This window comes from Capra hircus, chromosome 11, assembly GCF_001704415.2.
Source record: "Capra hircus breed San Clemente chromosome 11, ASM170441v1, whole genome shotgun sequence".
In the NCBI taxonomy this organism is placed as follows: domain Eukaryota; kingdom Metazoa; phylum Chordata; class Mammalia; order Artiodactyla; family Bovidae; genus Capra; species Capra hircus.
This window is the reverse complement of record NC_030818.1, coordinates 93,737,158-93,753,978: the sequence shown is the minus strand read 5'-3', so window position 1 is coordinate 93,753,978 and position 16,821 is coordinate 93,737,158. Positions and strand designations below refer to the sequence as shown.

General features: G+C 43.2%; 1 protein-coding gene across 6 annotated transcripts in view; it reads right to left on the bottom strand.

Moving 5' to 3' along the window:
- The window catches only part of RABGAP1 (RAB GTPase activating protein 1), a 161,463-nt gene that overhangs the window by 12,042 nt on the left and 132,600 nt on the right, over positions 1–16,821 (bottom strand). For all 6 annotated transcript variants that reach the window (XM_018055735.1, XM_018055739.1, XM_018055737.1 and 3 more), the window contains 2 exons: positions 6,594–6,686; positions 5,867–5,977 (listed from right to left, as the gene is read on the bottom strand). In XM_018055735.1, the coding sequence (XP_017911224.1) occupies positions 5,867–5,977; positions 6,594–6,686 (204 nt within the window). The remainder of the gene's footprint in view (positions 1–5,866; positions 5,978–6,593; positions 6,687–16,821) is intronic.

Here is a 16,821-nt window from a genome sequence, read left to right as displayed (position 1 = left end):
CTCTTGAGAAATCTATATGCAGGTCAGGAAGCAACAGTTAGAACTGGACATGGAACAACAGACTGGTTTCAATAGGAAAAGGAGTACATCAAGGCTGTATATTGTCACCCTGCTTATTTAACTTATATGCAGAGTACATCATGAGAAACACTGGGCTGGAAGAAGCACAAGCTGGAATCAAGATTGCCGGGAGAAATATCAATGACCTCGGATATGCAGATGACACCACCCTTATGGCAGAAAGTGAAGAGGAACTAAAAAGCCTCTTGATGAAAGTGAAAGAGAAGAGTGAAAAAGTTGGCTTAAAGCTCAACATTCAGAAAACAAAGATCATGGCATCCAGTCCCATCACTTCATGGGAAATAGATGGGGAAACAGTGGAAACAGTGTCAAGACTTTATTTTTTGGGCTCCAAAATCACTGCAGATGGTGACTGCAGCCATGAAATTAAAAGATGCTTGCTCTTTGGAAGAAAGTTATGACCAACCTAGATAGCATATTCAAAAGCAGAGACATTACTTTGCCAACAAAGGTCCGTCTAGTCAAAGCTATGGTTTTTCCTGTGGTCAGGTATGGATGTGAGAGTTGGACTGTGAAGAAAGCTGAGCACTGAAGAACTGATGCTTTTGAACTGTGGTGTTGAAGACTCTTGAGAGTCCAGTCCATCCTAAAGGAGATCAGTCCTGGGTGTTCACTGGAAGGACTGATGCTGAAGCTGAAATTCCAATACTCCCTTGGACTGAAAGGAGATCCAACCAGTCCATTCTGAAGGAGATCAACCCTGGGCTTCCTCTGGAAGGAATGATGCTAAAGCTGAAACTCCAGTACTTTGGCCACCTCATGTGAAGAGTTGACTCATGGGAAAAGACTCTGATGCTGGGAGGGATTGAGGGCAGGAGGAGAAGGGGACGACAGAGGATGAGATGGCTGGATGGCATCACGGACTCGATGGACATGAGTTCGGGTGAACTCTGGGAGTTGGTGATGGACAGGGAGGTGTGCTGTGCTACGATTCATGGGTTCGCAAAAAGTCAGACATGACTGAGTGACTGAACTGAACTGATGGAACTGGATGCCATGATCTTAGTTCTTTGACTGTTGAGTTTCAAGCCAGCTTTTCCACTCTCGTTTTTCACCCTCAAGAAGCTCTTTAGTTCCTCTTCACTTTCTGCCATTAGAGTGGTATCGTCTACATATCTAAGGCTGTTGATACTTCTCCTGGCAATTTTGATTCCAGATTGTGATTCATCCAGCCTGGCATTTCGCCTGATGTACTCTGCATGTAAGTTAAAGAAACAGGGAGACAATATACAGCCTTGTTGTATTCCTTTTGCACCAGTCAGCTGCTTCATGTCCAGTTCTAACTGTTGCTTTTTGACCTGCACATAGGTTTCTCAGGAGACAGGTAAGGTGATCTGGTACTCCCATCTCTAAGAATTTCCCACAGTTTGTTGTGACCCACAGACACTGGTATAGCAGAGAGTCAAAGGCTTTAGCATAGCCAATGAAGCAAAAGTAGATGTTTTTTTCTGGAATTCCCTTGCTTTTTCCATGATCCAACAAATGTTGGCAATTTAATCTCTGGTTCCTCTGCCTTTTCTAAACCCAGTTTGTATATCTAGAAGTTCTTGGTTCATGTATTGCTGAGCCTAGCTTGAAGGATTTTGAGCATAACCTTGCTAGCATGTGAAATGAGCACACTTACACAGCAGTTTGAACATTCTTTGGCAAAAGTATGCTTTAGAAGTATTACAATCAGGACAAGTATGTACCCTGATGACAAATGAATTAAATCAGAAATCAACGAACAGAAAAACTTCTGGGATAAACCCCTAATAGTTAAAAATTGAACAACACACTACTAATTAACTCAGAGATGAAAGAAATCACAAGAATTGAATGAAAATAAAAACACAACACATCAGAATGTGTGAGATGTAGCTGAAATAGTGCCTCAGTCTTTTTTAAAAAGACTAAAGGTCCAAATCAATGACTAAGTTTCCTCTTTAAGAAGCTAGAAAAAGAGCAGGTTAAACCAAAAGAAAAGGAGAAGCAGATAATAAAAAGCAGAAATCAATAAAACAAAAAGGAAAAAAGTCAACAAAACCAAAAGCTGGGTTTTAAAGAGATCAACACAGTTGATATACTTCTAGTTAGATAAGGAAAAAAGACAAAAGACACAAATTACCCATATCAGGAATAAAAGAGAGAAGGCTTCAACAGATCCTATAAACATCAAAAGAATGAGGGAATATCAATGATTTTTTATGCCAATACATTTGACAACTAAGATGAAATGGATAAATCACTTGAAAGGCACAAACTATAAGGATCTACACATGAAGATTTAGGAAATATAAATAGCTCTGTATCTGAAAATAAACTGAAATTATAATTAAATAATTTCCGGTTAAGAAAACTCCAGGCTCATGTGCCCTCACTAGGATATTAAATCAAAGATTCACTCAAATAACAATCCCACATAAAATCCTTAAAAAACATTAGGGAATACTTCCCAGTTCACTTTAGAAGGCCAGCATTTCCCTGATATCAAACCCATATTAAAACATTAATGAAACCCGATACACAAATATTCGTCTGGAACACAAAAATCTTTAATACAAATAAAAATCTTTAAAAAAAGAAAACCTCAAGTTTCTTATGAATGCAGAGTTTGCATACAGTGAAAAACAGCAAATAATCACCTCAACTGATGCAGGAAGAGCATTTGACCAAATTTAACAGCCACTCATGATAACAACTTTCAGCAAATAGGAAGAAAGGAGAACTTCCTCAGCTTGATCTACAGAAAACCTGGAGCTAACATCTGGAACAAGGCCCACTCTCACATTCAACATTGTTCCCAGGGTCCTAGTCAGTGCAGGAAGACAAAGGGAAAAAGGCAGAATGGCTTGAAAGGAAGTAAAACTGTCTTTATTCAGAGATGATATGATTATGTATGTGGAAAATCCTAAAAAACAAACAAGAAGGCTACTAGAGTTAAGTGAATTTAGCAAGGTCACAGGATACAAAGTCAAGTAATCAACTGTATTTCTAGAGACTAGCAATAGGAAAATTCAATGAAGAAAATGATGCCCGTAATAACAGATCAAACCATGTGCACATCCTGTAAACAAAACTAAAAACGATCTAAATTAATGAAAACTGTACCATAATCATGGACTGGAACGTCCAAGGAGTATTTAGATGTTAGTACTCCTCAAGCTGATTTATAGATTCAACACAACCCCACTCAAAATCCCAGAAGGCTTTTATTTTTAGAAGTTGAGAAACTGATTCTCTTACATATATTTATATGCAACTTACTTACAATAGCCAAACTATTAAAAAAACAAAACAAAACACAAAGTTGGAGGATTCACATGACCTGATCTGAAGATTGGTAACGCTGCAATAATTAAAACAGTGTGGTACTGGCATAAGGAGATACATATACATCAATGGAGCAGAGAGAGAATCAAGGAGACCCATACATACAGGGTCAATCGATTTCTGATAGAGCCCAAAGTAATGCAATGGGGAAAGCTTGCAACTTGCTCAAGGTCAGAGAACTAGAATGCAGGGGAGCCAGAATGCAAATCCCAGCAGGTGTGCCACTAAGTCTGTTTCCATCGCTCTCACATTATGTGGTCTCAGTGCAGAGGGCAGCCATACAGGAGAGGGCGCAGACGGGGCCTTACACAGGTTCCCTCAGTCTTGAGCACCAATGTCAGGCCCCATTTCATAGAGGAGAAGGCTTGGATGGGGTCACCTACAGACTCAGTGGCTGACTGGGGATTTCTCCATAGCTGCTGTGTGATGGACAAGTCACAGAAATGACAGGTGAGGAATAACAAAAATGACAGAAAATTAACTGGAAATACAATGAGGGTTCTGGAAATCCTTTAAGCCACAAACCAGAGCTTTTCTCTGGGATGCAGAAAGGGAAGTATGAAAAGGCATGAAGAAGTTCTTTCAAAAATCTAACACCCTGAAGTCAAATAATGGTGAAAAGACCGCACATTCTTCACTTCAGCACCTAGCTGATTTTCAGTGATGATCCAACAGAAATGAGAGAAAACTAACTTGGAAAGGGACTCAATGTTTAGTGCAAAAACATCTATCTTCTCGGCACTCGTGATGGCTGGACTTGGGACCTCAGTTTGCTATTTCTGAGCTCAAGAGGCAGCAGGGGTCCTGCTCCTCTGGGCCAGGAGTATCAGGCCAGCTGGGTTTCAATCTAAGGGCTCTGCCACTGATTAACACTGCTGCTGCTGCTAAATCGCTTCAGTCGTGTCCGACCCTGTGCGACCCCATAGACGGCAGCCCACCACGCTCCCCCGTCCCTGGGATTCTCCAGGCAAGAACACTGGAGTGGGTTGCCATGTCCTTCTCCAATGCAGGAAAGTGAAAAGTGAAAGTGAAGTCACTCATTCGTGTCCAACTCTTAGCGACCCCATGGACTGCAGCCTACCAGGCTCCTCCATCCAGGGGATTTTCCAGGCAAGAGTACTGGAGTGGGGTGCCATTGCCTTCTCCGCTGATTAACATTGGGACTGTGTAAGACATTTAGCCTCTTCTGGCCTCCTCAGTTAAACTGTATCCCTTTCACAAGGGTTTCCTGGAGGGTTTAACAGTAAGTACAGAGCACTGTGCCGCACCTGGAACTCCTTAAGGGTTTAGGAAACACTCTGAAAGATGTCAGTATATTTTTGGTGTAGTTATGATATCAAATCACAGCTTCTTGTTTCATATTTACTCTGGAGGCAGTGTGGCATCACAGATAAAGCCTGGGCATTCCGATTAGATGCACTTGGGTTATATTCCTGGCTCTGCTTCTTCCTGGGTGCCTTCCTCTCTAAGAGAAGTAATATGAACCAGTAGATACCGCCATCTCTTTCTCTTCATCTGATGCACGAATCACTTGGAGAATCTAAGGAGGCTGAAGAAATACAGTAGCACACAGGATTTTCATACATGTTTGGTAGATGTCAAGACCTTGTGAAGTTCATATATCCTATGGGGTTCAACATATTATGTAAGTTCCTTGTTAACCCTCAACAGTCTAAGCCTGTCTCTAGAAAAATCAATGAGCAGAAAACTGACAGGAAAATCTAAGTCAGGTGCTGCCAAACTCTGTCCAAGCGCCAAATCCAGCCTGCCACCTGTTCTCCTAAATAAAGTTTTACTGGAACACCGCCATGCTCATCTGTTTTATTGCCCATGGCTCCTTTCTGTGACAATGGCAGAGTTACATAGTTGCAACAGAGACCATATGGCCCACCAAGTCATGTCTGTCTCTCTATAGAAAAAGTCTGCCAACATCTGACCTCAACCATGAATGAGTGCACTATGGGAAGCCTGCAGTACAGAAAATGGACAACACCCTGCCAGGAATGCCATCAGCTCAAACTTTCCAAGATTAAGAGAAGCAAAGAAAAACAGAACATCTGCCAGCAGAGATTCCTGATGAAATCACAAGCTGTGGAGGCACTGGGCTTTATTACAACTGGCAATGGTTATGCAAAAGGCACATGATATCCAGGATGACAAAATCTGTTCTTGTCTTAGGGGTAAGTTAAGGAAATTACAGTGATTAAATGCTACTGACAACTGTAATAACTTAAGAATCAGCCAAAGAGGTCTTTCAATCAATGTCTGGAGAGGTGTTCAGGGACTGCATGTATAATGAGAGAAGAGTGTGGAAAGGAGGGCTTAATGAGATCATCAATGATCCCTGAAGGGAGGAACAGTACCGACAAGAGGAGGTCCTCATAAGAGGGAAACACTAGAAAACTTCAGGATTTCACCTGATTAAGGGAGAAGGGTCTCAATGCAAGCATCTTTTCAGACAAGGGAGACTTACGTTATCCAGGTCTTTCCGCAGTGCAATCTTGCTGGTCACCAGCTCATGGGCTAAGTCGTCATTTTCCTGTTCCAACCTCATGTTAGCTTCTTGTAGGCGCCTATTCTCTCGCTGATGGGTGGGGAGAAACCAGTTGCAGACATAAAGATCAGATGGAAATGACAACTTTTCAGGTTAACCCTCAAAACTAATTGCTGAGACCGATGGGCACTCGGGGAGATGCGGCTGGCCCCAGTGTGCCGCCAAGCAACAGTTCCTTCCTTGCTCTCTCCACTGATTCAACTGTCAGGCAGCTGAGTGAGTGAGTGAGTGAAGTCGCTCAGTCGTGTCCGACTCTTTGTGACCCCACAGACTGTAGCCTACCAGGCTCCTCCATCCATGGGATTTTCCAGGCAAGAGTACTGGAGTGGGGTGCCATTTCCTTCTTCAGAGGATTTTCCCGACCCAGGGATCCAACCGGGTCTCCCGCATTGCAGGCAGACGCTTTACCCACTGAGCCACAAGGGAAGCCCCTAACTGTGACAAAAGCCCATGGAACTGTAACCAACTAGACAACTAGCAAGAAGCGAAGCAAGTCTTGCTTTCTCTTTTGCAAACTCAAACTGTAACTGGAACCTAGAAACAGTGAAACTAAATTTTAAACAGAACTCACTAAAGTTAATTATAGGCACAATTTTCTGAAGTGAAAGGCTGAAGGCACTTCACATCACTTAGGCCATAAACAAACCTCAAATCGCTCGATGGGGTCTTCTTGTTGGGCCTGCTGTTCCCTCATGGTGTGATATTCTTTTTCATATTTTTTCAACTTCTTCTGACTAATCTGTAGGATAGAGCACAGCATAAATTAAAAAGCATCAGGAAGAGGTGGGTGCTTCAAAGCTTGCACTGAAGACCAATATCTCTACTGACCTTGGCATCCCAAGTTAACCACCAAAGTGGTTACTTCCTGCACATAAGCCCAGAAACTAAAATTCTTACTCAAATTTAGGGGTTTGTGGGGGGGGGGGCAGATAATTGGTTCCTGAAGATTTTACCATGGGTGTCAGAATGAACATCCAACAGATGACCCCTCCTATCTGAGTTCTAGGTCCGATTATTCGTTCTTTCCCTCCTCCTCAGGCACCATTTTCTTCAGCACATACCAGCAACGCTGCAGGTGCTTTCATTCTCTGACCTCACAACCTCTCCACAAGGTGTGGTATTAATGGCCTCAATTTATAGGCAACTTAACTGAGAAGGAAGGAAGTTAGGTAACTTGACCACAGCCACTCAGTTAGGGACTGGCAGATCCAGGATTTGCGTCAGGCCATTAGACACCATCCGAAGTCCAAGCTGTAGCCACCTCACTATCTACCTTCTACCACTTTCCTTTCCATTAGCACCTTCTGTGCTGCCTTCAAACAGGCATACTTCTCTCTGCCCTTAAATTCTTCCATCTCACTGAACTACTGTCCTCTTTCTCTCAAGCTTGTTCTTACCGACTACTGCAAACTGCTATACTGCTGACTCACACACCTAACTTTTAGCCCCCAGTTTCAGGTTAATTGGGCCTTCCTGGTGGTTCAGATGGCAAAGAATCCACCTGCAATGCAGGAGACCAGGGTTCAGTCTCTGGGTTGGAAAGATCCCCCAGAGAAGGAAATGGCCACCCATTCTAGTATTCTTGCCTGGAGAATTTCACGGCCAGAGGAGCCTGGCGGGTTTCAGTCCATGGAGTGTGTTACAGTCCATGGAGTTGCAAAAACGTTGAACGTGACCGAGCCACTAACACCTTCCAGGCTAATTAGGCATCTCAGGGCTAGTCTAGTCCAACATGCTTATTTTACAGATGAAAACCTGAGGTGCAGAAAGGGGACAGGACAGGCCCGAGCTTGCAGCAGGCCCGTGTCGGCCTCTCCTAGTCCCTGCTCATTCTTCCCTTCCTGTCTCACTTGAGCTGCCTGGTGTTCCCCTACCACTGATTCTGCGGACACCTGCTCTAGTCGTCTGTTTACAGGTATGCCCAATCAGAGATTACTCTTGGAGTTTGGCTGCTGCCCAAAGGGAGGTAGCCAGGAGCCTACCAGCACTGTGCCCTCGCTGCAGGCTATAAAGATGCCCACTAAACACCACTGGGGTGAGGCTGCAGCGGGAAAGTGGCACCCCTAAGCCTAGATCTTCTGTGGTTTAAGGCTAATGCTGGGACGAATGTTTATTATGTGTGTAACTGATTCACAAAGAAAGCACCCAAATAAAACATCAGCGTGATCAGTAAATTCATAAAAAATCTGAACAAATCAATAGTAGAGGGACAGAAAACTGAGGTTTGTGGGCGGCCAACACTTCCTCCCAGTACTCTCTCCTGTCAGTCTGTGTAAATGACAAAGGGCGGGCAGAGATACAAGGCTCCTCAAGTGCTTTGTGAAAAAGAAAAGCTGATGCCAAACCCTATAAAACATCCTCACGGGTCTTCAGGATTCTTCGACTTTTCATTCTCCTGCTGTGGTGACAAAGAATGAACATTTCCTCCATAACCATACATTTGGCTAGTTACAAAATACTGTCTTCTACATCTCATTATCCCTTATTATAAATGTCTCATTCTTAGAGTAAAAGGGTGGGTCCCCCTCAGCTTTATAACAGAAGCTGGTGTGTGATGAGTGCCCTGTGAGTGCCAGGCCCTGTACACGTGTTATCTCACCTGGTTCTTACATTTTTGTGACAGGACATGGGCATTTCTCCGTGTGTTTACTAGGTTTTCCACTTTTTCTGCATTGAGGACAAATTACATTTATAACTGAGTTAACAATGTGACTGCTGTTTAAAAACAATGCTCATAAGTTGGGCTCCTCTGAGACAGAGCTCTGGCATTCTCTCCACGGACGGCGCTGCTCCGGAGCTCTGACTGCTTTCCTAATTTTCAGCCTCAATTCTCTGTCTCTCTCTTCCTCCCTCTTTCCCTTAAATGCCTTAACCCCAACCCCATCACAAACGAAAAATAAACACAACATTGCTTACAGTGGGTTCATAGCTGACTCTGACTTCCAGAGTGTGTGGTTGTATAGTCAACTGGCTCAAGCTGCCTCTGAGTCAGAGACTCATTAAGACTGATGCCTGATAACTGAGTGAGGAATGAGAAGTGTCAATAGGAAAAGCAGCAACTCAAGTGTCTTTATGAGGCTGCACCCAGGAGAGACCAGTGCCTCTCAGCCTGCGTACCCCATCATTAGCGCCTTCTCCAGGTCAGAGACAGGCCTCACTTGCTGCTGTCCCTGCTCTGCACAAAGAGAGTGCCCAGGAATGCTTGCTAAATGAAGGAGAGACGACCCCTCACTCCATCCCTTAGCACTGACCTGTCTTCTAAATGGAAACGGCAACCAAAGCCAATGGACGCTTCAAGCCTGGTCCCTCGGCCTGTGCAGCCTGGTGTCCGGATCACTCCTGTTCACCTTTGAGATCAGAGCTCCAGATCACTTCTTTAGTGAACCCTTCCTGACACCCTCTTCCCCCATCAGGCTAAGTCTTTCATTATATATTCTCATAACATAGAGCCAAATCCTCCATGGTACCTGTCCAAGTCCACGATTATTTATTTATGCGCTTACTCGACTGTCTGTCTTCCCACTAGGAAAAAGGCCACATCTGTTCTGCTTAGCAGCATATCTCTAGTGCCCAGCTCAATGCCTGGAACATAATCAGCACTTAATAGTCAGCTGCTGAACAAATCAAAGCCAAAGGGCCTTCCTTTTTTTAATCTAATAAGGATGCAAGAAGGGGCATTTATTTATCCAGTAGTTGAGCCCCACTATGTGCAATGTTCTTTGCTAGGCATTAATGATACAAAAATATATATAGATCAGGATATGCAAACTCCACAAGGGCAGGAACTCTGCACTGTGAAACTCCTAATGCCTGGTACACAGGAAACATGAAAATACTTAATGAAGAGACACAGCTCCCGCCCCTTAAAAGTCCAAGATTCATTTTGTCTCTCTTACTTTCACCACTGCAATTTTAACTGAATTCAAGAAAAACAGAAGTGATGGAATAAGCCCCTGAGCTCCAAATCACACCCACTGTTGGCTGACTCCCATCAGAAGGCTGTGGAAGTCACAGTTTCACACATTTGCCCTGCAAGAAGGTTAAATTTGAAATCTGTTTAAATGTACTTTCAAGGAGGAAAAAATTCTAATCATTTCCTGGGCTAAGGCTAAGTCTGCAATTTAGGGAAAACCAACTGTATACCTCATCTCAATTAGTACAAGATTCTTAACACTGTTTGAGACGGCATCACTTTGAATATCCTGAGAGCCAAGGTTCCCACTAAAAAGTATAGATGCTAACTCCACCCCCACCTCGCTCCCAGCAATAACACATTCTACATACCATTTCAGAGGGCTCATGGGCTCCCTGAGGCCCATCCATAGTCCCAGGTTAAGAAACCCTGAATTAGAGAGAAGGTGGACACTTGGAACATGCCAGTTGGATATTTTGGTAGAAGTTAAAAAAAAAAAAAATCAGCCTAAAACACCTTTTCCTTGGTCACTCACTTGTCATTAATCTGTCATAGGAAGTGGATAAGATTCTCTCTTAAAACACGCGCTACTTCCCCTGGGAAAGCTGGCCCCTGACCAGCCCCTGGAATAGACAGGGATGTTCTGGCCCATGCTGCTGGCCTGGGTGGGAGGGAGACAGAACTATTGGCCACCTAGAGCGTGCACCGAGCAAGGCTTGAGTCCTGACTCCACCGATGACTAACTGTGTGACTGAGGGCAAGCTACCTTATCTCAGCCTCAGGGTCCTCATCTGGGAAAACCCCAACTGTCCTTATGAGAAGTGCTGTTGTGAGGATCGAATGACAGAACACACATGTAGAGCGGAGAAGAGGACCTGGCACACAGTGAAGTCTTTTAAATAAAGAGTTGCTATGACTTCTTCTTATCTGCATCCTTGCCCTGAATCTGAGGCAGCCATCTGCTGGGCATGTGCTGCAGACAGGGAGCCACTCAAACAAAGTCCATTTAACACAGAAGAGTAGCAAACAGGCTGCTGGTAGGAAACAGGAGCTGAGTTTAAAGTTCGGCTCAGAGACCCTTGCAAAGGCCAGAATCCCTGTGGGGCTGGACTCAGAAAATCCAGTGCAGGAGAGAGCCTGCAGGCTGGCAGCTCTGCGCGGCAGGGGTGGAGCTATGTTGTGTGGGTGAGTGGGTACACAGGAAGAGTCTGGTATAGCAAGGAGCTCCTGACCCCAGAGTCCTCAATGCTAAACACAGAAATCTAGCACAAGTCCATCTTCCCTTTTCAGTTAGTGGATAGAAGACCCTGAGATTCACGTAGGACTTGCAAGCTAACCTCTACGCTTCCTATTTTATTTAATCCTCCAAACAACTTTCTGAGATGGGTACAGCCGGGATCATCACCCTCACTGCTGTAGGGGGCAGCGAGGACCCCCCACTGCACACCCTGGGGAATGGAGCCCTAGACAGATAAAGTGACCTGTCTGAAGTAGAAGACCCAGTCTGTTCAGTCGCAGCACCAGCATAAGAAAACAAATCTGGGGTGGTTCTTGTTTCTTATTCCTCTCTGTAGCTGAGCTCAGTGTATTCTTGGCATAGAAGACAATCTACAAATACTCGTTGACATGAACTGACTTAAGCAAAGCAGGTATCTGGGCAGAGATCCAAACCTGGTGGGCCAGAAGACCACTGGTGTGTCACAGAGCAGCTGCGATGTTAAAGGCATCACCTTATTTCTTTCTCTACAACCTGTTGTGCTAACCTACCTAAGGTCACAAAGCAGAGGCAGAACCAGGGTGAGAGCCAAGGTCGGTGGGACTCCAATGCCTGCACTTAAAACCACTTGAAACAAATCAACGCTCTATTTAATTTCTGAGTCTTTTTATTTAATTTGTTCTAACAGTTTAGACTCAAACTCCCTCAAAAATTACTAAATAGAATTAGGCATCCTTGTTCTACCATCAGAGTATTTTCCTAAAGTGCAATCAGCAAGTTATTAGCAGAGGACTCAAACATAGATAAGGACTAAAGCAGAGGAACTTATTAGAATAAGAAGGTAGTAACTACTGCTACCCTTTCAATAACCAGCAAACTTCAGGGTTTACTGCAGAGAAAGAGAGTAACCACTCAGAAGCTTCCTCATGAAATCCAATTCTAAAAGGTAGAACAAGCAAAGACATAAAACTAGCCTGGTCTAGTTACACGGAAAACGGCACTCAGCTACCGTGTACAAAAGGCAAGTTTCAGCACTGACACAGAGACTGAGGTATTCATCATGATATGACGAGTATCGCCAAAACTGGACCAACAGAAGTGGCGCCTGACTCATTCATTCACTTCTCCAGGCACAGTAAAGCACAGTGATGATAAGCATTGATTTTAGAGTCTGAAATTCCTGGGATCTAATCTCAACTCCATCCCTTACTAACTTTGTGCTGGCTGGGAGTTTTCTTCAATTTTCTAAGCTTCAGTATGTGTTAGTGTGTTAGTCGCTCAGTCGTGTCGACTCTTTGCGACCCCACGTACTGTAGCCCGCCAGGCTCCTCTGTCCATGGGATTCTCCAGGCAAGAATACTGGAGTGGCTTGCCATTTCCTCCTCCGGGGGATCTTCCCGACCCAGGAATCAAACCCAGGTCTCCTGCACTGTAGGCAGATTCTTTACTCTCTGAGCCACCAGGGAAGCTTCAGTATACACATCTATAAAATGACTTCACATAGGGACTCTAAGGATTAATTCACGATGTGTAGATACTATGCAAGGCTGCTATGAACGTATCACGAAAAAAGACTAATACAGTCACTATAAACACAGATCTTAACACCCAAACAAACACTAACTACACAAATGATTTGAGCAGAGAGTGAAGTTCAAACTAAATACTGCTTTTAGCTCATGATTAAAAACATGCCCTGAATGCCAAAGAGTCTTCTGTTTCTCCAAACGGCAAATGGTTAGGATTACATTAATTGAGAGATATTACTACTTGCAATAATATCTTTTCTCACAAGTAGTTTGAACTCTAGCATATTCACTTTATGTTTTAAACAACAAATTTCAGTGAAGCAATGGTTCAGATGTTCTGTTTCACATTAGGCAGGATATCCTACACAACAAGGGTCAAGTCTTTCTTCTTGATCTAAGAAACCCACAGAGCCATCTCTTTTGGCATGGTTCTTGCTTCTTCTAAGCCTCACTTACTGGACTTATTTTTAAAAATTCCATTATAGTCAGACGAAGAAACAGTTGCTCTTAAATATTTCTGGAGTCAAAAATTTAAAAGACCTAATTTATTTTTTCCCCATTTCCCCCCACTCAACATGATGCACGGGTTGCCGGGCTCCTAGAACCATTCTCGATCTTATGGAACAATGTAAATTGAAATTGCGTTTAGATCTTGTATCATAAGTGGAAGCATTTTTTTTCTGTCTCAGCTCACTGACCCATGGAGGAAGAGAAATTCCATAGTTAAATGAGCTGATGTATATGGCTAAATTTTAGATTAAGAGCAGGGGATCTATAATTCCTCAAGAAATTAAAAAAAATTCAGTCTCATAAAACTAAGAAGAAAGAAGAAAAGAAGAAGAAAAGGCCAGGAAAGAAAGAAAAAACGAGAGGCAAGTGAAGACAGATACAGAGCAAGATTTACAGAGACGAGGAAGACACAGAGCACAGAGAATGCAGACTGTGTGGGCAGCAGACCCACCTTGTGGCCATTTAAGATACTGCCACACCAAACTCTGTTCCTGTCGCCTTTGGCAAAGAGCCATGCAACAGGCTGTCAGAAGACCCTAGTTCCAACGGGGCTTTTGTCACTGCCCAGTCAGTGTCAGCTGGGTAAGTCACTTGGCTTCTATAAGCCTCAGTTTCCATGCTTGACTTGCCCTTCACACCTCACAGGGTACTGTGAGGAACCAATGAGATTCTTACAGAATCTATACAAATATTGGAAATTACAACATTGCAACTGCTAAAACACAAAAGACAACAAGAGTCTCCTGGACTATCATGGGAGGTAAAGCATTCCCAATTCCCATCTTAATCAGGAAGTACAACTGAAAAAAGGGAGTCACAACTTTGCTTTTAAATTAAAAAATAATGGAATGGGATTGAATGAGTTACAGAGCCAATATTTCCTTTCTAAATTCTATACCAAGAAACTGAAAAGCTAGTTTCTAAACCATTCACATGGTAGGAATCCCCATTCCTATGTCCAGAGGGTCTCTAAACCACCCAAAGATCCTATGCACTCGCTGTGCACCCCCCAGGCCCTCCCCGTCATGCAGTCCACATAATGCAGGGTTCGTCACTGAACTTGCCAATGATTTTTCTTATTTTTGAGTACACAAATTATCACCGTGACTGAAGTCTTTTGCCAATAATTGGCTATTGCCTGTATTGCTAATATTATTTGGTATTAAGTATAGCTGCAAGAATAAAACTAATAATCATCACTAACTCAACTGTACATACCATACCCCACCTTTTAGCAGAAAAGCTCATTCTCTCATGTCCTGGTGAATCTGCAGGTTTTCCAGGCTGAGTCAGTTTCAAGAAAAAATTACTATTCTTCTCACCTGAAGCCATATGCAAGTAGGGAAAATCATCCAAAGTGTACCCTAACCATGCAGAGAGCTTTCCAGGACCAAAAGGAATTTTGTATCTAAGCAAATAATAATGTGAGCTGTGCGGGCTTGTCGACTTTAATTTCTTGGAAGCGTAGGCAAGGAAAAAAAAGACATCAGACACCTCCCATCCGGACTTGGGAAATAAAGAATCCACATATTATTAAAGTGTTTCGAGCTAATGAAAATATAAAAGGTAAACCTTCGGCTAGATCTATTTTTAAGACTTGCCCAAATCCATGTTAACGCTACTTTGTAAAACACTTGGAAGAAACTTAACAGAAAAGTCACTTATTCACTTGTCCAACCAATATTTATAAGTCAGATCCTGTTCCTGTACTGGGGATTCAGCAGTGAACAAAAAAGTGCCCTCTGTCAGAGGCTTAATTGCAGCACGGGTAGAGGGGAATGCAGACAATAATCAAACAAATCATGTCAAGTAGAAATAAGTGAAATGTGGAAAATACCAAAGGATAAGGAGATAGGGTGGAAAGAAAGGGGGAGTGCTACCGTAGACACTGTAATTAGAGAAGGCCTCTCTGGTGACACGTTCACTGAGCCTAAGACTGAAGAGGTTTGGGTAAAGCCATGTGGGCATCAAGGAGAACAACATTACAGGCAGAGAGACCAGCCAGTACAAAGGTCTGAGGAGGGAACAAGCTTGGCGTGTTTGAGAACAGTAAGGAGGCTGGGGTGTTTGAAGTGGAAAGCATAGGGGGAAAAGCAGCAGCAGCTGAAACTAGCCTGTCGGAGGGGAGATGGTGCCAGGTCTTGCAGGCCAACGGAAGGACGCTTGAGTTTTATTCTGAGATAAGAAGCCGTTAGAGTTTTAAGCATGTGAGAGATGAGATCAAGAAGAGTCTGGGAGGAAACCACTGTGGTAGCAGGAGGACCCAGGAAACTACTGGAAAATTCCAGAGGAGAAGGGAAGAGATGATTAGACAAGGGCACGGGTAATGAAGGGGTTGAGAAGTGATCAGATTCAGGACGTAGTCTGATGGCAGGGCTTGGACGCGGAGGACGAAGATGTGAAGTGTGAGAAAGAGAGTAGGAGGGGACGGTATCACGTTTTCAGGCCTGAGCAACCAGGTCCCACAAACAGGAGACAGGGACACTGAGAAAGGAGCAGGTTTTGGAGGGGAGGGGAAGAAATCATAACCAAATAAGAGGCAGCACCTTCCCGTATGGCTAAACCAGGTAGAAAGAGTAGCTCTAAGAAGTTTAGAGCTTACGTGGCTCTGCCCTTTCCACAAAGCCATCATCAGTGTTACTGAAAAGAGTTTGTCTGCTGAAAATCCAAGAAGAGAATAGTCATAGCAGTAGCCATTGTTTCTCAAACCCTTACGCGTTACCTGGCACTAAGGTAAACACTGTACACATACTGAGTTAATCCTCACATGTAAAAACACTTAATCATATGGCACTTAATCACTCAGGCACATGGTAAAATACCATTAAATGTTAGCCATGATATTTGTTAAGTATGTAGCATTTAAATTTAATGATAACTTTAACGGCTGATTTCCGGAAGTTCTATTTCCCTTTTTTGTTGTTCAAATCCCCCATTCACTTTACATCAGGATTCCTACCATTTCTTAGTCTAACAGGTAGTTTTACATATTCTTGCTTTTACAAACAGGCCATAGTCCTAGCGTAATGCAGAGACTCAGTTTCAGCTGTCTCCGGAAGGTCCCAAATCATGTCATAACTTCATGAGCATTAAAATCCTAACACACAGTTTGGTCCCATATTCCCTTGGGATGCTCTTTTATTATCACACACAGGAGCTTTGAGCTACTTTGTTTTAGGCACCTGGACATTTCTCCTTTCAAGTTCATCCAGGTATTTAAACATTACTTGGGTCATACTTTATTTGGCATCTCCAAATGTTTAAAGAAGGGTAGCCTGAACTAGCTCAGTATGACATATAACCAGAACCAGAAGTCCAATAATACCTTACAGATGAGGAAATGGTGCCTTAAATAGGTCTGTGCTCTATGCAGTAGACAGTGAAGCTTCTCTCCTGACACAGAGGTCACAGTTTTACCCTCTAGAGTCACACCAAATAAACGTGACAGTCAGCCTTTTATGCACCCTATAAGCATCTCAATACAGCTATTTATTCAGTCTCCCATTTGCCTCTACCCTTCACATTCCAAACTAAACTCCCTCAATTATTTTTTCTTCTTTAAAAACAAAACTTTCATAACATGAACACAAGGAGATTCTTTTTTTTCAAACCTTAAAATAATACAAATCATAAATGCTCCACTGAAAGTGATAAACAGTGAATGGGTTTCCTTTATGTATTATTATTTTATTTTAGGGACTTTATG